At 40.7% G+C, this 21,922-nt stretch overlaps 1 protein-coding gene across 1 annotated transcript in view; it reads left to right on the top strand.

Moving 5' to 3' along the window:
• Positions 1-7,398: 7,398 nt before the first annotated feature.
• The window catches only part of LOC107685471 (nuclear pore complex protein Nup98-Nup96-like), a 19,618-nt gene continuing 5,094 nt past the window's right edge, over positions 7,399-21,922 (top strand). Inside the window, exons 1-27 of the mRNA XM_016482063.1 lie at positions 7,399-7,566; positions 9,280-9,386; positions 9,495-9,590; positions 10,132-10,314; positions 10,437-10,576; positions 10,683-10,790; positions 10,984-11,167; positions 11,245-11,408; positions 11,524-11,655; positions 11,810-11,945; positions 12,124-12,216; positions 12,303-12,446; positions 13,012-13,145; positions 13,283-13,470; positions 13,571-13,690; positions 13,771-14,054; positions 14,145-14,258; positions 14,349-14,487; positions 14,595-14,772; positions 14,908-15,060; positions 16,064-16,285; positions 16,369-16,495; positions 16,588-17,005; positions 17,103-17,335; positions 20,681-20,950; positions 21,048-21,205; positions 21,321-21,461. Coding sequence (XP_016337549.1) covers positions 9,308-9,386; positions 9,495-9,590; positions 10,132-10,314; positions 10,437-10,576; positions 10,683-10,790; positions 10,984-11,167; positions 11,245-11,408; positions 11,524-11,655; positions 11,810-11,945; positions 12,124-12,216; positions 12,303-12,446; positions 13,012-13,145; positions 13,283-13,470; positions 13,571-13,690; positions 13,771-14,054; positions 14,145-14,258; positions 14,349-14,487; positions 14,595-14,772; positions 14,908-15,060; positions 16,064-16,285; positions 16,369-16,495; positions 16,588-17,005; positions 17,103-17,335; positions 20,681-20,950; positions 21,048-21,205; positions 21,321-21,461 — 4,338 coding nt within the window. The 5' untranslated portion in view covers positions 7,399-7,566; positions 9,280-9,307. The remainder of the gene's footprint in view (positions 7,567-9,279; positions 9,387-9,494; positions 9,591-10,131; positions 10,315-10,436; positions 10,577-10,682; positions 10,791-10,983; positions 11,168-11,244; positions 11,409-11,523; positions 11,656-11,809; positions 11,946-12,123; positions 12,217-12,302; positions 12,447-13,011; positions 13,146-13,282; positions 13,471-13,570; positions 13,691-13,770; positions 14,055-14,144; positions 14,259-14,348; positions 14,488-14,594; positions 14,773-14,907; positions 15,061-16,063; positions 16,286-16,368; positions 16,496-16,587; positions 17,006-17,102; positions 17,336-20,680; positions 20,951-21,047; positions 21,206-21,320; positions 21,462-21,922) is intronic.

Raw genomic sequence — 21,922 nt, 5'->3', positions numbered from 1 at the left:
AAAGATAAAGAGGCATATGTCAGTCGGGCTATACCTTCAGCCTTCGTAAGGAGAACTCTTCCCTTTAGGGAGAGATCTCTTTGAAGCCAGAAGTTGAATTTTCTTTTAGTTTTATCAATTATGGGGTTAAAATTGAGAGGACATCTTTTCAGCTGGTCTTTAACAATAATGATTCCTAAGTATGTAACACTATCTTTTACAGGAATGTTACAAATATCTATTAAATCACAGTCTTTAACAGCCATTAGTTCACACTTACTAATATTGAGACCAGAGGCACTAGAAAATGTATTGATAAGATTAACTGCAATTGTAATTTGGCCACTATTTTTCAAAACAAGGGTTGTATCATCGGCTAACTGACTTATAATAATTTCTCTATTTGCAATTGAGACTCCCTTAAGAATACTTTTTTTAACATGCACAGATAATAATTGGGTTACAAGCAGCGAAAATCTAAGAATAAAATAAAACTATTTTCATCAATTAAATATGAATAATCTAATATATATAAAACCAACCTTATATTATTCTAAATATGCCTGTTTTTCATAACGCCTGATTGAGTTTCATTTATAATATATTCTAATACATTCTTAATTCTTTTAGCAAATATAGAGGCAATTAATTTATAATCATTATTCAAAAGACTAATTGGCCACCAATTATCAATAACAGTCAAATCTTTTTTAGGTTTAGGGATAAGGGTAATTAACCCCTGAGTCATGGTAGATGGGAGGTTGGACTTAGATAAACTTTCACAAAAAACTAAAAGAAGAAAAGGGGCTAGCTACTCATCAAATAACTTATAAAATTCTGAGGTTAGACCGTCACTTCCGGGAGACTTATTATTTTTTTAAGTTATGAATTGAATTGGTTATTCCTTCTAAACTAATAGGTTGGTAACACATAGCTTTATCTAAATTATTTATTTTTTTAATCTCTCCCAGTGAATTTAAGAAATCATTTGAGGCTTTAGCATTATATTGTGACGCATATAGTTTACGGTAAAGGTGGAGCAAAACTCTGAAATCTCTTTAGGGTCCTTTGGTATTTTATCATTAATTTTTAACTGATGAATATTATTTAATGTAGCTTGATTTTTTTTCTAGTCTAAAGAAGTAGGAGGTATTCTGTTCACCTTCCTCCAGCCATCTTTTCCTAGACCTTATTAAGGTTCCTTCAGCCTTTTTCTTATATATGTTAATTTGTTTTGTAATTCTGCCATATTTGTTTACTAATTGGCCGCCAATTGTCAATAATAGTCAAATCTTTTTTAGGCTTAGGGATAAGGGTAATTAACCCCTGAGTCATGGTAGATGGGAGGTTGGACTTAGATAAACTTTCAGAAAAAACTAAAAGAAGAAAAGGGGTTAGCTGCTCATCAAATAACTTATAAAATTCTGAGGTAAGACCGTCAGTTCCGGGAGACTTATTATTTTTCAAGTTATGAACTGAATTGGTTATTTCTTCTAAACTAACAGGTTGGTCACACATAGCTTTATCTAAATTATTAATTTTTTTAATCTCTCCCAGTGAATTTAAGAAATCATTTGAGGCTTTAGCATCATATTGTGACGCATATAGTTTACGGTCAAAGGTGGATCAAAACTCTGAAATCTCTTTAGGGTCCTTTGATATTTTATCATTAATTTTTAACTGATGAATAGTATTTAACGTAGCCTGATTTTTTTCTAGTCTAAAGAAGTAGGAGGTATTCTGTTCACCTTCCTCCAACCATCTTTTCCTAGACCTTATAAAGGCTCCTTCAGCCTTTTTCTTATATATGTTGTCTAATTTGTTTTGTAATTCTGCCATATTTGTTTTATCTATATCTGAAATTAAACCTAGGCTGCGTTCCAGTTCACTTTTAGACATGCACTTGCGAACTTCCCTAAGCACTTCCCCTCGGGGGAATCTCCGCTGCCATTTTGAAGTGCGTTCCACTTTGGCCCTCATGCAACGTAATCAATGACGTACATCCGAGTAAACGAGACGGAGGGAAGTTTGGGAGTGAAGGGCATAAAAAAAATGGACTGGAACGCAGCCCTAGAACTCATCCTTTTTTTTTTTTTATTAACCAGAACAAAATATACAATATTTTACAAAAACATGCCAGAGTGTACAAACCATTGATTCATTAATCAAAAACTCTATATTCGTGAAAAATATTACAAGTCTTTGCTTTTTTATTAACAATGTTCTCCAAACTGGTGCAGTAGTCCTTAGTCTCTTGAAGAAAATGAATGAAATTTGGCCTGGATCCTGACCATTTCTTCTTATGTATGTGAAATTTCCCCAAAATAATAAAAAGCTGTACAAATAAAGTAAAATTATTATTATTACTTTCACTGGAATAATACATACATATATCAAAATTATTTAACTTGAATATAATATTTGTTTTCCTTCTAATGAAATTTTCCATATCCACCCAGAAAATCCTTGTGTAAACACAGTTACAAAACAGATGGACAATAGACTCCTTTTCCACTGAACAAAAATCACAGGAATAATCAATATCCAAATTAAATCTCTCTAACACACTTTTAGCTGGATATATACCATGTAAAATTTTAAATGTAACCTCTTTTACTTTATTATTTAAACAGTATATTTCACAAATACGCCAAGCTTTATTCCAATTTATATTTCCTAGAACTCATCCTTACTCTCAATAGGCCCTTTTCACATGACGTCACGCAACTTCCTTTCGCAACTGACGGGAAGCAGGGTGTTCTTACTTCCGCAAGCATAGTAATATAGACTTATGGCTCGTTTCGCCTTCCATAAAATTGTGCGTGTTGACCGGGCTGGCTCCGCCTACTTTAGGCTTCAAAACGCTTGTCGGAAGTCTACGGGTTACGTCACGAACACTACGTCCATGTTTTTATACAGTCTATGGTGTTGACACGGTCACATTTCACGCGTTCCGTTTAAAGACTTATGGTTTTATCTGCCTTCCATATAGTACAGCGCTATCGCTACCAGCATGGAGTTCACCCAGACGCTTGTACAACCGCCACAAATACGCTTAGAGGATGACTGTTGCTGTCTATTCGCGTCCTCATTCAGGGAGAGGCGTCTGGCATCTCAAACGAATTTACCGAATACTGATCGGCGAGATTTGCCGCTTAATTGAAGTCGAGGGAAGAGTTGAAAACGATTACAGTTAAAAACAGATGCCAGCATTTGTGTAAATAAATATAAAATGCAGGTCATAGCTGTTTTTAAAGATCACGTTGCATATAGCCTAACGAAAATAAAATACGATCGATAATATTAATCAATAATAATTCACAAAGTAAAAACACGGTATACATGTAATTAAAGCGAAATTGAATGGAGGAATTTAAGTAATTGTAGAAGTCCAAAGTTCTGTAGAACCACGTGGCTGTCCTTTTTGTATTGTTTCAATATTAAGCCATTTTATTCTTGAACTGGATAATGAGTTTCTTTTCAGACCACTTGCCTTTATGGATGTGAATCTTGCCATGTAGTAAAAATATTTAATATAAAAAATATGATTTGTGTCTGTCATTTTCCCATAGTAAATAAAAACAAAATCACGTTGTTTGTCTTTTTATTGCCGAACTATACGGGGAATTTAATTTACACACTCACAATTTATCCAAGGAATGACATAAACCGAAATAACAAGTGAAAAGGTTTCAAGTATGTATTTTGTGTGGACACATAATCAAGTTGTCATACAAATCGTCTCCGGTTAATGTCTTAGCTCAGTTCCCTGAGAGACGGGAACAAGACATGGCGTTAACGCCTTGGGGACTCTCTTCCTTCCTAACCTACCTGAAATCTTATTGCACAATGCCAGTGAAGTTGCAACTCTCACTGGCCAATGCCAGCCAAGACGGCGAATAGGGGCGGGGCCCCTGCCACTATATAATACGCCGTATTGGCGGCATAAGCTCAGAATCTTCCGACTGAACCAACAGCACGGCAGACCTGAGCAGTGGACACGGTGGCCAATGTGGAAGCAGCAAAGTAAAAAGGCTCAGCCTCGGCGGAGATAACATGAACAGTTCTTGCAAGACACTAAAAATAATCCCCAACCAATCAAATACGACCCTGCAACATGCCTCGAGGGGATTGGATGTAGATTCCCGCTAGGGATCCAATCAGGTTACTCAGAATCCACATCGGCCGCATCCGGGGCGCCACAGTCTAAATATGATGATGGCCCCGCCCCCGATCCCCCTACACAACCTAGTCGAAACCACCAGCACAGTCAAACTGCTAGTGGTTGCAGGTAGAACCATGGGTCGTATTCACCGACAGGACCTGTGAGGCTAATGACCACACATCCAAATTGTAGAATCTGGCGAAGGTATTCTGCGAAGACCATCCAGCCGCCATACAAATATCTTTGATAGAAACGCCCTTAGTCCATGCCCACAAGGAGGCAACCGCCCTCATCGAATGGGCTCTGACACCAATAGGACATTCCATTCCCCGGCTGAAATATGCCAAGGCAATAGCGTCAACCACCCAATGTGATAGCCGTTGTTTGGAGACAGGCTGCCCTTTAGCGCTGCCTCCGAAGCATACAAACAGCTGCTCAGATTGCCGAAACTGAGCCGTGCGGTCGATGTAAACTCGCAAAGCCCGCACCGGACACAACACCTGATTTGGGGCGGCATCCAATGAAGTCTCCAACTCTGGAGTGAAAGCAGAAAGTGCCACCACTTGCGCTCTGAACGGTGTCGAGAGCGATTTAGGCACATAGCCCAATCTTGGCTTGAGCATGCCGTTACAATCACCTGGTCCAAACTGCATGCAGTCCGCATTCACAGAGAGCGCTTGCAAATCCCCCATGCGCTTGACCGAAGCAAGGGCGAGCAGCAGCGTGGTTTTAAGCGAGAGCTCCCTCAAGCTGACAGTCTGAAGTGGCTCGAAGAGCGGGAGGGCTAGCGCCCCCAGCACCAGAGCCAGATCCCAGGATGTAGCAGCGTGAAAGGCTGAGATAGCTGCAACATAAACCTTAAGAGTGGAGGGCATACTGCCGCCGTCCATTCGTTGTTGCAAAAAATTCAGAATGTCAGACGCGAGGCAGTTCTCCGGGTACCGACCATTCGATTCACACCATCTCTCAAAGTCTCGTAGAAGGGGCTCGCGCCTCCATAATCCTGTCCATCACGCAGCGAGACAACGAGCCCGGTTTTACCGGTTCCTGCACACCTGAAGTTTCCACCATTCAGGGTTGGGGTGCCATACTGAGCCGTCTGCACTTGTGACAAAATCTTCAGCGGGGGGAATGCATACAGACGGGCATTCGGCCACGGCATCGTGAGTGCGTCCCCGCCTAGGGGAGAGCGTGACAGAGAGAAGAACAGAGGGCAATGCGCGTTCTCCTCTGTCGCGAACAAGTCTATCTCCGCTTTCCCGAACCGTTCCCAGATCAGCCTCACTGTCCCATGGTTCAGTCTCCATTCTCCGTGAGGAATCCTGTCCCTCGATAGCATATCCGCGCCACTGTTCAGGCAGCCCGGAACATGCGCTGCTCGAATGGAGAGCAGAAGGTGATCGATTGCCGAAACTGAGCCGTGCGGTCGATGTAAACTCACAAAGCCCGCACCGGACACAACACCTGATTTGGGGCGGCATTCAATGAAGTCTCCAACTCTGGAGTGAAAGCAGAAAGCGCCACCACTTGCGCTTACTATTGCACAGCAATAGGCGTGCTGCCTGTCTGTAAAGGGCTCTCGAGTGTACTCCGCCCTGGTGGTTTATGTACGATACGACCAACATGTTGTCTGTGCGAATCAACACGTGATGCCCACGGACTTGCGTGAAGAAACTCTGAAGAGCCAAAAAGACCGCTCTCAGCTCAAGGTGATTTATGTGCTACGTTCTCTCCGACTCTGTCCAGTAGCCCGATGCCGGTACGCCGTCGCAGTGAGCTCCCCAGCCTGTCGTCGACGCATCCGTTGTGACCACTGACCACTGAAACCGCTATCGCTGGAGGAGGAGAAAAAAGCTCTTTTTGTGAGGGTGTCACAGACTTTATTGCATTTTGAACATACACAACACAGACATTCTCGCAGTCGTCTGCAACCGCCAAGGGGACTTCGCGAGAACATCTCGGATGCTTTGCGGCGGGCCCGTCGCCCGGCGCTCTCCTCCTCTGTACCCTCCCGTCAGGAACGAGGCTTCTGCTCTGACAGAGGAGCTCCCCCGGGACAGCCGCCTTTCTTGAAGTCATGACGCCCCTTCGGTGTCCCCTGCCACGGAGTTTTGCCGCGAACAGAAGGCTCTGGGTTCGGTGCCGATGAAGCGGAAGCAGAGGGGGGCCGCTTCAACGGCCAGTTGGAAGCAGATGAGGATCTATTACGTGCTGGGGGCTGTGCTGCAGCCCGGCGTGGCAGGAAGTGACTCATCATCTTGGAGCGTTTCTGTGCCTCTGAGAAGCGCTCCGCGATAGCCTCCACTGCATCTCCAAAGAGGCTGGATGGAGATACAGGAGCATTGAGCAGCGCCCTCCTGTCCGCGTCCTTAAGCTCAGTGAGTGTCAGCCACAGATGCCGGTCGAGCACCACCATGTCGCCCATGCTCCAATCGCCTGGGCCGTCTTCTTTGTGGCTTTAAGTGCAAAATCCGTCTGCGCACGTAGATCCTTAAATGCCTCGGGATCCGCCCCACCCTCATACAGGGATTTCAGGAGCTGTGCCTGAAAAACTTGGAGCACTGCCATCGTGTGCAGCGCCGAGATCGCTTCTCCCGAGGCGGCGTACACTTTGTCCGCAATGTGTGCGGTCAGACGGCAGGGCCTTGAAGGCAGCGTAGCACCCTTCAACTTCCACATTTTCCCGAGAAGTTTTCCCGGAGTGTAAAGGTATAACGGAAGTACAGATACACTGCTTTGCGGGAAAGCGGAAGTTAGCTGACGTCACTGTGAAAAGGGTCTTATACTGTATATCAAATCATATGTTTTAAATGAGTGTTTATCCGACTCCAACTGTAAGATTCTTAAATAAAAAAATAAAAAAACACGTTTGCAAAGGAACTAGATTGCTTCTTTTGAACAACCTGTAAATTGACCGATATGTGCATTAATTATGTTTAAAATGTTTCTTTAAAAAAATGAAAATTGCTATGGGCTTGTTATATTTGATATAGGCCTATAATCCTATAATTCATATTAATCTTTCCAAATGTCCAAGGGGCATGCTTATCGGTTTCCAGGTTGGACATTTGGCTTTATGAACATTAGTAATGATACAGGACTACACATACCAACCACAACATCTTTTCCTGAACGAACATTTATATAAAAACATCCGCCACGTGCGTATGTTACATGAAAAGAAGAATTGGAAGAAATAAACACGTGACGCGTGATGACGTCTGGGGTCTAAATATGACGCGGATTGCTATCGGCTAGGTAGCTACGTTGTTTCCGTCCATCAACACTGAGCAGAGACCGAAGTTAGCAAGTTGATCAACAAAACGGACAACTCCGGATTCACCTTTGCCATAAATATCGAGCCATTCGAGTGAGGAATTCTTTGCTGGACGTTTGATTAACCAATCTCCGCAGAATAAACGGTAAGTCTGTTTAAATCTGTTTGTTGGGTAAAGTGCGTTTCAAGCCCGATTGCTAGCAAGTTAGCATTTGTAGCGAGCAATGTGAATTTGAAAGTAGAAACTTTGCGTTTGGCATTTGTATGTCTGTATGGTAGATTAAATAAATCGAAAGGTTTTTGAAACCTGTTACATTTTAAATCGATTGATAGCAGCTCGTTAAAGCTCCAGATAATTGTATTTGAAATAGAAACTTTAATGTAAGCACATGACGGCTAACTTACCTTTTATTTTTTTGCCTCGTAGCTGCGTTGTTTCGCAATTGTTCGTGCAAACTGGTTCTCTCAGGTTTAATCCGGCACAAACAAAAATATATAATGACATGTGTCGGTGAGCGGAAGATGTTAGTCATAAAACCACAAAAAAATCTAACAACACAATTCCACAGGCCCTAAGTCAACTGGCACGTGAAATTTCTGGCGCCCAACATTGTTAATAGACGTCAAAACTAGCATGAACAATCACAGACATCACGAGTTATTTAACAATAACCGAGACGTGTCTCTTTACTGCACATCATATGTATCTGACACATGATGTTTATGTTTGTGCTGTTTTGAAATTTATATTAGTGTTCTCGCATTTCTCCCTGCTTTACCTTTAGGTTTTAAACCTATTTACTGGCGCGGTTAGAATTCTCGTGAAAGCACATCTATTTCTGTATGGATATATGAACAATTAGGAAAATGAATTATGCAAATAGAAATGTTCTTATTGAATACGCAGCTGTAGTATCTCAATATGTCCAGTTAGACTTTTTGGCTGTGTAGTTATAGAAAAATGACATAAATGTTATTTAAATAGCTTAATATTGAAAAAAAAAAAAAAAAAGTAAGTAGTGAAAATAAAAAAGAAACAATCAGTTTACTTAACATAAGTATAAGCAACCATTCAGAGTTCATAAAATCAACTTTATTAACCCTGCAAAACCTAAAACATGAAATAATAGTCAAAATAAGCAAATGCTTTTAAATGGGACGGTTTGTTTAAAAATCCAAAAAAGTTTGCATATGTTTTTATGTATTATATCATATAAATAAATACTTCCGTTTTTAGGAGCAAAAGTATGCAATTTGTGCATTTGCTGTTATTTTACATGGTTAAAACATATAAAGCAATATAATACAATGATGACATTTTAACGTGGTTTTTCTTTAAAAAAAAAAAAAATGTGAGCGGGAAGATGTGTGGATAATAAAGTAAACCTACATTGCTTCAGTCCAGTGTATGTTCATCTTGAAATATTACTGACAATATAAAATATATTCTTGAATTGACTTCAACTTTAACCTTCAAAGATGTCTTAGCAAAAAGAAGTGTACCACAATATTAATCAGAACTATTAGGGCAGAAGTCATGTGGAAGATTGTGTGCAACAGATTTTTATTTTTAAAAATGTTTTTTTACTTTTCATCTAATCATTTTCAGCATTTATCCCTAGCAGGAACACCAGTCAGGGATATTTATGGAAACAAACTATTTTAGTCATTGTAATATTGGCACAGGCCATAGGAAATCAAAGTCTAAAGATTAAAGGAAAAATTCAGCATGGTAGTGATCAAAACAATATTGGAACACCTAATAATAACCATTTAGATATTGAAAAGATTGATTGTTAGTAAAGCAGCTGAAGTGTATTTGCTGTGCTAGAAATTAAAGCTTTTGTCTTTTGTGCAGACATATGCAGGCTCTATAGCAGTGCAAGATGTTCAACAAATCTTTTGGTGCTCCTTTTGGGGGAGGGACAGGAGGATTTGGGACTACTTCAACATTTGGGCAACAAAGTAAGTTAATATATATGCTAAGGTATTTTATATGTAAAAAAATTAGAGAAACAAGAATTAATATTGTACAGAGACAAAATAAGAATTTTGTGTTACCTTTGTCATCAGATGCTGGATTTGGAGCAACAGGGGGCTTTGGATCTTCAGCATTTGGGACAACAAACAACACAGGAGGACTGTTCGGGACCACCCAGAACAAACCTGGTATGCTGTTTTCTGTAGCAGAAGGTGTATGCAGAATCTCACAGCCATCTTTAAATGCTCATAGAATCTATCAGTAAAAAAAAAAAAACTTTTTTTTTTTTATTAAGTTATTTGCTTGTAGTTGAGCCTCATCTAAGATTGTGCTTTCATTTATATGTGTAACATTACAATGCAGTCCTGCAGGTTGGCTTTGCAAGACCAGTTGTTCTCACTGATCTGAGCACTGCAGGTTGAGAAGATTAGTTTACTCTGCATGTTAGTCATTTGCAAAATAGAGCATGATTGTGGTGACTCAAGCTGTAAAATTGCTGTTGACAGTCATCTCAAAAGTGAATTCGCTAATGATGAACAAATCAAATTCAGTCAAGTGGTGACTCACTGAGAAGACTTAGCTGAATATTATTGATTTGAAGATGGTTTTGAGGATAGATTGCATTGCAAACTGATGTGCTATCACACAAGAAACGAGTGGTCCCATAAGAATGTTGTATTTGGTCAACAGTGTGTGATTTGTATTTAAATATTTGTGTCTGTCCTCAAGGTGGCCTATTTGGCTCAAGCACCTTCAGTCAGCCTGTCACATCCTCCACCAGTACTGGGTTTGGGTTTGGTGCCACCAGTGGCACATCAAACAGCCTTTTTGGAAGCACCAACACTGGAGGTGGAGGATTGTTTTCACAGCAGAATAATGCCTTTGCTGCCACCAAACCAGCCACTTTTGGCAGTAAGTTTCCTGCAGCATTCCAGTGTAGCTATAAATTGTTTGATTTGTTGTAGAAGTAGTGTCTTGGATTAAAAGAGTAACTTAAACATAATGGACCTAAGTAACTTTGAATTGCTTTGCAGCTTTCGGTACGAGCACCAGTAGCGGTGGATTATTTGGGACAACCAACACAACATCCAACCCTTTTGGAGGAACATCAGGCTCTTTGTTTGGGTCATCAAATTTCACTGCTGCTCCCCCTGGCACAACAATCAAATTCAATGTTCGTTTAGAAATTATTATACTTTTTTTTCTTCTTCATACTGGTAATGTAGCTACCTGTTTTTCATACATGGTTTTTAACCAAAATCTTTTGTGTTTTGCTGCAGCCACCAACTGGGAGTGACACAATGGTAAAAGGAGGTGTGACAACCAGCATCAACACCAAACACCAGTGTATCACTGCCATGAAGGAATACGAGAACAAATCCTTAGAGGTAGGTTGAATTCTCTTGTTGTGATAGTAGTTTTAGTACTTGGCAGCCTGCTGAAATAATTGTCAAGCACTGTTTGTCAGGTGCTTTGATAAACTGTCTGCAGAGAACAAAATATGTAACACATCTGTTGTCTGGAGTTTTGAGAATTTAAAGCCATGATGAAATAAATGTATCTTTCTTTCCTTGATCTTAGGAATTAAGGCTTGAGGATTACCAGGCAGGAAGGAAGGGTCCTTCCAACCCCATGGCAGCTGGCACAGGTGGTCTCTTTGGATCGGCAGCCACAGCTACTCCCAGTACTGGCACTGGACTCTTTGGAGCCTCAACTCCAAACACTGGCTTCAGCTTCGGCCAGAACAAGACCTCATTTGGCACAAGTAAGTGGATGTACCTTAATTGTTTATTTCGATTTTTTTTTTTTTTGTCTTAAGTGTGCTAAGTGTTTGCACTGCAGGCACTGGGGGCTTTGGTACAACCACAGGAAGTTTGTTTGGCCAGCCGCAGCAGCAGCAACAGCAACAGCAACAGCAGCAGCAAGGTTCCAGTCTCTTCAAGCCATTTGGCTCAGCTACCACCACCCAAAATAACACTTTCTCCTTTGGCAACAGCAACAGCATGGTGAGTTCCAGCAGGTGTAGTAAATGTCTACACTGATTTACTAAATATTCTTAACTGATCTTATTAATCTTACATCAGGTTAATTCTGTGTTTAATCCAATATTTTATTTATAAGGGGCTGTTTGGCAACACAGCTGCCTCTCAGGCTGGAGGACTGTTTGGAAACACTAACACAAGTACGGCCACAGGATTCGGCACAGGAATTTTCGGCCAAACTAACACTGGCTTTGGGAATGTCGGTACACAGGTGAATTCTGGAGAGGCTACAGTTAGATCTCATTTTTCCCCCTTTTCTGTATTTTTCAAAAGTCCATTTTTAGATTTTCAACGTGTTCAAATGTAAATTAAATTTTTTTTGCATTGTTTTTCTAAATGATTAACTTGTTCTCTTTATTTCACAGAATCTTTTTGGCAATAAGCCTGCTGGATTTGGCGCCACCACCACCACTAGCGCACCCTCCTTTGGAACAGGCACTGGTCTGTTTGCAAATAAGCCTACACTCACTCTAGGGACTAACACGAACACCTCAACCTTTGGTAAGTCTCTAACAATAAAGTTGAATAATGTTAATGCTGACTAGTGTTTGCTGTAATCAAATTCATTCTCAGTTTTGGTGGTGAATGTGATGGGCTTCATTTCTCCAGTGTGCAATTTGATCTGACCTAGAAATTACAATATATTTCTTCTCAAATGTCAATGTTGGTGTATTTTTAGGATTCGGAGCAACTGGTACTGGTGGGGGTCTCTTTGGGAACAAAACTGCTATGACAGGCCTGGGAACAGGACTGGGAACTGGCTTTGGAGGAGGTATGTTTTAGGCTGCTTGATTTTTGTTGTCATTTGTTATTGTAAGAATGAAAACATGGCTTCTAAGTATTAGTCTGTATTTTCAGCTGTAGGAACTGGCCAGACATCATTGTTTGGGAACAACCAGAACAAGCTGGGCTCCACACTGGGGTCAGTGGGCACTTTTGGGACTGGAGGCTTTAACACCGGAGCCAACACTCTGAATTTTGGTGCTCCTCAACAGCCTGTGGGTCAGTGCAAATTAGGGCTGCACGATAAATCGCATGCGATATTTAACGCGCATCTTATCAGTAAAGCCGGTTCTGTAATCAGCGGTAATTCTCCATCACCTGCGGGCTTTCACATTGAGCAGCATTAACTAAACAGAGCCGTTGTTCACTGATGAGCTGCGCAAAACCATGTTCATATTCGCGCAGTATCACGTGCGGGCTTTCACATTGAGCAGCATTAACTAAACAGAGCCGTTGTTCACTGATGAGCTGCGCAAAACCATGTTCATATTCGCGCAGTTTTTTGCGCAGCTCGTCAGTGAACAACGGCTCTGTGTAGTTAATACTGCTCAATGTGAAAGCACGCAGGTGATAGAGATTTACCGCTGATTACAGAACTGGCTTTCTGACAAGATGCGCATTAAATATTGCATGCGATTTATCGTGCAGCCCTAGTGCAAATGCTTCATAAATGATTTAATTCCTATAACTGGTTGTAATCATGTTAAATTGAGTACTTCATACGAGACAGATCTCTTTGAAATTCTGTAAAATAAATAACTGGTATACTATGTTTTGTTCGCAGCTCTGACTGACCCCAATGCATCAGCTGCGCAGCAGGCCGTCCTCCAACAGCAGATCAATGCATTGGCATATTCTCCTTTTGGAGACTCACCGCTCTTCAGAAATCCACTGTCAGACCCTAAGAAGAAGGAAGAGGTTTGATTTTACAGTTTACGTGGTCCTTATATGTATTGGTTTTTTGAAAAGATTAGTGAGTGTCTCAATAAAAGACTACTTGTTTCTTACCATTTAGCACAGTACATGCACTGCTAACGTATCTTCTCCATCATTAGCGTCTAAAGCCCACAAATCCAGCTGCCCAGAAAGCCCTGACTACCCCTACTCAGTACAAACTGACTCCTCGTCCTGCAACCCGTGTTCGTCCAAAAGCTCTGTCCTCATCAGGCTCCTCCAAATCTCAGCTTTTTGATGGACTTGATGATGATGAACCCTCTCTTAACAATGGAGCCTTCATGCCTAGGTAAGAACCTGACTTCATAACTCCAGCTACTCTTAGTGCACATGTAACTCAAGTTGTAGTGCACTAACTAAAGTGTTTCTGTCTGCATGTTTTGTTTTAGGAAGAGCATAAAGAAGCTTGTTTTGAAGAATCTGAATAACAGCAGTCTGTATAACAACTCTGTGAACAGAGAGGCTGATGACTTGGCCTCCCCTTCAGAGTACCCACAAAACGGGCTCAGGTAAGTTTACACTAGTTCTTAACTGCTGAAGTTAGTAGAGATTCAACCATATATTTGAACGTTTTCCTGTCACACTTCAGTCTGAGTATAGATGAAAGAGAGACCAGAGAAGTAACTGTGGAGCGAAGTGAGGAGGATGATCTGGAGGTCTCCAAGTTCTACACCAATCCGATCACCAAACCAATTCCACACACCCAGCCGAGCCCCTTGCTACAGGACACAATCTCTGAGTTCAACATGCGGGGAACTGCCAGTCATCGCAATGGCCTGGAGGCCAGCAGCGAGGACATCTCTCTGGCAGAGGATTCTATTCAGGAGGAGAGAGATGAGGAGCTGGAGGCTCAGAAACCTCCTCACCCAGCTGGTATGCTTGTCTCGGTTGACATTCTTCAAAACATACACTGTACTTGATAGGCTACAAATCTTATTCTGAGCTATTTATGTCCTCTCTCAGGTATAGTTCTTACCCGTGTGGGCTACTACACCATCCCATCAATGGAAGAGCTGGGAAGGATGTTGAATGAGAATGGGGAGTGTATTGTGGAGAACTTCACTGTTGGCAGGAAAGGTAAAAGTATTGAAGCGCAATTGTGTGTAAGAACAAATGATATTGTAAGTAGCACATGAGTGGAGCATGACAACAATGTGTTTTTTGCAGGCTATGGATCAGTTTTCTTCTCTGGTGAGGTGAATCTCACCAACATGAACCTGGATGAGATTGTGCACTTCAGGCGTAAGGAAATAATTGTGTACCCTGATGACAAAGACAAGCCTTCTGTTGGAGAGGGACTAAACAGGTAATGTGCATGGATCACTTTTGCATCTTCCTCAACCGCTTTGGTCGCTCTTTAAAACTGAGTTTCTGCTAGTTGTTCCTATGTATTTTGTTTCTTGTAACATGCAGACGTGCTGAGGTGACTCTAGATGGCGTGTGGCCTAATGACAAGACAACATGCTCTCAGATTAAGAGTCCAGAGAGGCTGATTGAGATGAACTATGAGGGCCGGCTTGAGGCAGCCTCGCGTAAACAGGGTGCCCGCTTCTTGGAATACCGACCCGAAACGGGCTCCTGGGTCTTTGAGGTATGAGCGTCTACTCCACATTCCATTTACTGCTCTATATTCAATCCACTTTTTTTTTTCTGACTGATCTTGTATTACATAGTTAGCTGTTGTCATGTGTAAATCTTTAGAATGTAACCAAAATCTCCTCTACAGGTGGCCCACTTCTCAAAGTACGGACTCCAGGAATCTGATGAAGAAGAGGAAGCCCCCCCCACCAAGCTTGACCTGAAGAAGCTGAAGACCGGTGTTCCACCTGGGATCCCACAGCTTCCACTGACCCAGCAGCAGATGGCACCACAGGCTCAGGTAGACTGAGGAACGCATTGGGTCTGACACACATTGGTCTCTGGGGGCCACTCAAATTCACTCAAACCTGCTGTGCTCCCCACAGTCCAGATCAACACTAGCAGCGGGGAGAGAGCAAAGAGGTTTAGTGGTTCAAATGCTTTTCAGTTGTGATGCCAAGAGATTGGAAGTTATTGAAATGCTGTGCACACATTTTGAATATTAAGAGTTTACAGAGAAAGTTCATATAACAAAGGGAGTTGCCTTTTATCTAATATTTATAGTTTTTAAAGCTAACCGTATTTCTTTGCAGCTGAGATTAGCAGGTGCTTAAAGTGTAAAGACTATACTTTTCATTTTCAATGAAATATAAATTGTTACAACTTTAATGAAAACATTGCTTTGTTTACACTGAATGAAAATACAAGGGTAATTCTGAATGTGTTTTGAGTGGAATAAGATGCAGCCAAGCATTATGCTTGGTTTCTTTTATCTTTGCCAAAATATGAAGTATATGTGTATGTTATGATATTTGTGGAACACAAGCAAAGAGTTTGTTTGACCATTTGTATTTTAGATTTACTTTTAGCAGGTGATTTAAATAACATTACATATAGTAATTAAAAGTGTCTGATCTGAGAGATTCTACAAATATGAGCTTGTGAGATTTAAGATTGTTTTAGTTGGAAGTATAGCAGTGAAACATGCATGAGTTGCAGTGTGTGAATTTGATTTGATTTTTGTCATGTATTTTATTGATAAATAAAGGTTCAATGTTTTTGTCAGGACATTTCATGGCTACACAATGCTTTCATAGCGATGTTTTGAATAGGCAGCAGCTAGAGTCTTGATGCCTGTGAAATTATTTAGGTAAAAATGTATTTCTGTTTGAAAGTTTGCTTTCTGTCAACTTTAACATTGCTGAAGTGGTCTGATAGGGATGAAAAAAATAATTTTTAACCGTACTCTGCACTCGGATCAAGAATGAAGACTTGACTTGATCTCTTTGTATGCATGTGCATAGAGTACAGCAGTTCTTGAGCTGCGCAGCCGTGTGTCGGAGTTGGACAGTGACATGGCTGACATTACTCAAGAGCACCCGGCAGACAGTGTTCTGGGTGAGGAGGATAGAGAGAGAACTCTGGAGGAGAACAAGCTGAGATCTGAGACTCCTGCCGAGCACGAGCCCGTGTCTGCATCAAGTCAGATTGCTTCCTCAATGGGCATCAACCCTCATACCTTACAGGTAGCGCGTGTGTAATTGAGTCATTGTTTGGAAACCAGTCATATTCTGTTGTTTTAATCAATTTTGATTTGTTTTCTATACAGATTATGAAGGCCTCTCTCTTTGCAGAGGATGATGAATGTGATTTCTTTCAAGAGCATGGTTCTTCAAAGCTCGTACAGGATGTGGCTTCCCCCAAAGTTTTGCTTTCTGGAGCTGGTCGGCCATCAAGTATGCCAGCCTAATGCATATAACGCAGTGTACATACTTGTGGGAAATATACTTCTTTAAACATGTCTGATATTATGGCTTTTCTATCACAGTTGGAGCCCTTTTACAAACCAAGTTCATCTCAGGAGGAGGGCTTTTTTCCCAGTTGCCAGAGGCTCCTTTTGAAGGAATACCTCAGAAGCTTAGTAAGTCACTAGCATCAGAATCTCCATGGCCTTTGTTGGGTCCTTCCTTTCTGTTGCCGGCCCCTCCCCCAGAACCTACTCTTCAAACTGTGGGGGCCCGCAGGCTAGGGGGGCCAGTACCTCTGGAGAGCTCCATAACTCTAGGAAAAGGCCATCTGCTGATGGACTCTGCTTTGTTCAGAGGACGATCTTTCAGAGTGGGCTGGGGTCCCAACTGGACACTGGTGCACTGTGGAGATCCACTTAGTGTCACAGAGGCAATGAAGGAGCAGTCGGCAGAGATCATGGGATTTGGCTTCTTACCCAAACCTACTAAAAGCAAACCGTAAGTTTAGTTTTCCATATCTTATCAGTGCAAACAACGCACAACTAAAGTGCAGCAGAATTTTCCTCACATTTTTTCTATTGTTGCATCATACTAGGATCACTGAAAATCCATTTAAAGTGCGAATGGAGCAGGTGGTCGGCCTGGAGCCCAAACAGTCAGCAGAGAGCCTTACTTTGTATCACAGACCACTGGAGATTGGTCTAAAGCACAGCACAATCAACACCGAGCATTCCTGTCCCTTCATCCAGCCTGCAAAAGGAGTGGATGCTCTGCATGGTTATGCAGAATGGATTGTGGAGGTCAACACAGACATAGGAGGAGGGGATGGTATACAGTTTTATAAATGCTGTTTTATAAATCTTAAAGGGATAGTTTCCCCAAAAATGAAAATTCTGTCATTTACTCGCTCTTAAGTTGTTCCAAACCTAGAAGATATTTTGAAGATTGTGAAAGTGAAGTGATGTTTAGTCAAGTATGGTGTCCCATACTTGGAATTTGTGCTCTGCATTTAACCCATCCAAGTGCACACACACCGTGGAGTAGTGGGCAGCCATTTTTGCTCCGGTGCCCGAGGAGCAATTGGGAGTTAAGTGCCTTGCTCAAGGGTCTCACCTCAGTTGTGGTATTCAAGGTGGAAGAGAGCTCTGTTCATTCACTCCCCCCACCTACAATCCCTGCGGTACCGAGACTCGAACACCTAACCTTTGGATTACAAGTCTGACTCTGTAACCCAGGGGTCGCCAACTGGCAGACTCCAGGTCCGAATCCGGACCGTTAAGCCTTTTGACATTATGAAATAAATAAATGCCAAACGCTGTTTTCGAATAAAATCAAATTTATATTAGGGCTGCACGATAAATCGCATGCGATATTTAATGCGCATCTTATGAGTAAAGCCGGTTCTGTAATCAGCGGTAAATTTCCATCACGTGCGTGCTTTCACATTGAGCAGCATTAACTACACAGAACCGTTGTTCACTGACGAGCTGCGCAAAAAATCGCGCGAATATGATCGTGGTTTTTCGCAGCTCGTCAGTGAACAACGGCTCTGTGTAGTTAATGCTGCTCAATGTGAAAGCACGCACGTGATGGAGATTTACCGCTGATTACAGAACCGGCTTTCTGACAAGATGCGCATTAAATATCACATGCGATTTATCGTGCAGCCCTAATTTATATCAAGCATATCAAGGTCAGCTCAGTAAAGTTTGGGTCCTACAGTACCACAGGTTGCTACTACTTTTAAGTTAACTGTTGCGTAACGTTCAGACATGCAGTCGTGTGTGCAGTGAAGAGAGCAGAAAGCGGCACGCAGACAGATGAAACTTTCAGTGAGTGAAAAAATGTAATTCTCAAAAATTTGGAAAGTTGACGGGTCCTTAGAGTCTTCTATTTAGTTGTATCAAATCTAAGGCCATATAAAGTCTTAAATGGTACAAGAAAGTCTTAAAGGCACAATATGTAAAATGTTTTTATTAAAGTATCTAAAAACCACTAGAACAGTGTTATATATTTTGCTGACTTGTGTACTTGCACTCTTTGAAACATTTGGGATAATGTTTAAATCCAGAGAAATAAGCAATTTTAACTAGTGACACGGACCGTTTCCATAGTGTCATTGTGTCGCCTGCTAATGATGTCATAACCCCTCGATTTCCGGTTCTGTTTTGTAGAAAACATGGAAACACCAAAGACGCTTTAATATGTTGTTCATTTTAATTGACCGGTGACGACCGCACAGAGTAGCATTATAACAACTTTCAAATGCATCTAGTATGATAAAACAGCGCTGCTTTTTTCCCCCCCACATACGCACGAGCGGAAGGGGGTCTGCAGTGGCATAATAAAAGCTCCGCTGCTTTCGAGCCGTGTGTCACGCTCGTTCAGCGGCCTCGTTTCGCTTTGACGGCTTTCAGCCTCACCCTGCTTCATTCTACTACGTTAATAAATCATTAGCTCACCCATGAACATGATTTCTGCTCGAGTCCCGTCGGATTGCATGTGGGGATGAAGACGACAACTCCCATGATTCCACACTCAGTCACGGCGTCATCAAACTACGCCTTTGTTTCTTTATTTTGAATACGCACCCTCTAGCGGCGAAAATTACATATTGTGCCTTTAATTATGATTTTAGGAGGTCTTAAATTTGGGGACCGAAAGGCAAGAATTGTGATACGGCTTAAAGTGACGATTAAACTTCGAAAGGTTGATTTCATTGAATAAATAGGAGTGCTACATGTTTCAGTCAGCTGCTGCATGCTTTGTGTACTGCCATTACCGGGGAAACTGCTGGTAGAAAGCGCCTCCTGCTGGCAGAGAATGACTTGCATTTTTAATAAACCTGTCTGCTGTTTTTGTTCAGACCAATGTTAAAATCAAACACGTAGATTTGTAAATCTGAACTGTTGTATCGACAAGAAGATAATGCATTATAAAAATGTAAACAATTAAGACCGTAAAATATATTTGTTATTTAATATAACGATTGATGATAATTGTTTAAATTAATAATTGATACTTTTGAAACCTTTTTCTTTAAAAAATTGTTTAAAGACTCAAATGTGAAGTTTATAAAACTTTGTTTTTGTGAAAACCTGTATCTGAATTGTAAATCATGCTTTTTACAGTCATTTTTATTTTATTTGTGCAGGTCTTAAAAAAAGGTCTTAAAGTCTTAAATTTGAGTTTAAATATTCTGCAGATACCCTGGTCTGGCAAAAAACATCAATTCATGTTTTTCTATATAATTGTCCGGCACTCGGCTGCTGAGGAGGGTTCATTACTGGACCTCAAGCAATTTTAGTTGAAGACCCCTGCTCCAATTAGGCCACGACTGCTCAAGCAATTAATGGACCCCATTGTAGGGATGTAACGATACACTTAACTCACGATGCGATACATAATACGTTTTTTTTTTTTTACAAAATGAGATTTAAGACGTCAAATAACAAAACTAAATTTAAATTTTAAAACAAATCAAATAAATAATACAAATCATATAAATCTCTTCATGTAAATAAGCTAAGGCTTTGCCTGTGCTCTTTCCATTTTAACATTCGAGGCAACCACTGTATTTTTTTTATCATGATCCAAACAAAGATGAGTAGGTTTTAATCCAAATTAGATTGTATAATTCGAAATTTGAAGCAAAAACAGAATGGTCTGACTTTAGATTTGAGTTACTATACTACATAAAGCATACCTCGAAACAGAAACAGCACATGGGCTGAAAGAAAATTCAAATTCACTCTCTGATAGCAGGTGGCGCTTATAGAACAGCAGCAATATAGCTTTTCCTTGTTTACAACTGTAAACAAAGCAGCACTGCACTTATGAACACTACTTTAATATGTTTTATACAGAGGTGAGATGAGAAGAAAATACCATCTAAACTTTTTTTAAAGACCGTTCCCCTCAGAGATACATTCATTTAAACTCCTACCCCCAATTGTATCGCGATTCGTTTTAACATCTCAACTGCTACAATGCTACAATTTCAATTTCTAAATTAATAAATTCTAAATGCTGTTCTTTAACTTTCTGTGCGCTTTTTAGACAGTAGTGTTTGTGCATATATAAAAGTTTTAATGAATTGAATAATTTTTAAATTAAATAAAAAAAAATGCATATGCTTATTATATATTAAATCATTTTTATTTTCCACATTAGCTGGTCTGGCCCATTGGCGCCAAGTTTGGACTTTGTGTGCTGCTCTTTTTGGTCGTCTGGGTGACCGGGATGTGGAGACTGAGCAATACTCAGACTACCAGCTGCAGCTTGAGAGGCGAAGGAGCTTCTCGCACTGGCTCTCTGAGTGTGTGGCCGAGTGCATTGAGGAGGAGGTGGGCCGAGCCCTTCAGCGCAACCATGCTGAGGCCATATTCAGTTACCTTACTGGCCACTGCATAAGCAAAGCCTGCAAACTGTCCCAGAAGAGTGGTGAGTGTGCATATTTTTTTTGTTCCTAAAAGCTTAATGTCAAGTTGCATGCTGTACAACAACATATGTGGTTCTAATAAAGGTGGTGTGTGTGTAGGGGACCATCGTCTTGCCCTGTTGCTGTCACAGGCTGTGGGCTCTCAGTTTTGTAGAGATCTATTGGCTCTGCAGCTCAGTGATTGGAACAGCATGCAGACGGACTCCTTCATAGAGGAGGAGAGGCTGCGAATCTTTGCTTTGCTTGCAGGCAAACCAGTAAGTAAATAAAATGCCATAAAATCTAGATGTTTTTGGTTTACCAAAATCATTTAATCATTTACCAAATTTACAAATTTACCCCAAAAAAGTAATTTTATTTTTGGTAATAAAGGTGTGGCAGTCATCAGACAGCTGTATAAATGTGTGCTCTGAGCTTGATTGGAAGCGGTGTGTTGCTGTTCATCTCTGGTACATGCTGCCTCCTACTGCATCTGTAGCTGATGCCCTCTCCAAATACGAATCTGCATTTCAGGTACCTCACATCACACTAGTTTTTTTTTGGTTATATATTAGTTTCTTTGACAAAATTATAACATTTCATAATTAGAATTGGCAAGTAAAAAAAAAAAAAAAATGAACTAATGCTTACCAAGGCTATATTTGTTTGATCAAAAATATTGTAATACTGTGAAATATGTATCTTAATATATTTTAAATTGTAATTTTATGTAATGTTATGTAAGCTGCTATTTTCAGCAGCCATTATTCCAGGCTTCAGTGTCCATGATCATTCAGAAATCATTCTAATATGCTGATTTGATTTTAATTGATGTTGGAAAAGTTAAAAAGAACAACATTTATTTGAACCAGAAATGTTTTGTAACAAACATATTTACTGTCTCTCTTGATCAATTTGATGCATCCTTGCTGAATAAAAGTATTAAAAAAATTTTTTTCAACAAACACTTACTGACCCTTTTTTTTTTTTTTTTA

This window comes from Sinocyclocheilus anshuiensis, unplaced genomic scaffold, assembly GCF_001515605.1.
Source record: "Sinocyclocheilus anshuiensis isolate Anshui unplaced genomic scaffold, SAMN03320099.WGS_v1.1 scaffold922, whole genome shotgun sequence".
Lineage (NCBI taxonomy): Eukaryota > Metazoa > Chordata > Actinopteri > Cypriniformes > Cyprinidae > Sinocyclocheilus > Sinocyclocheilus anshuiensis.
This window is presented reverse-complemented; position numbering and strand designations above follow the sequence as displayed.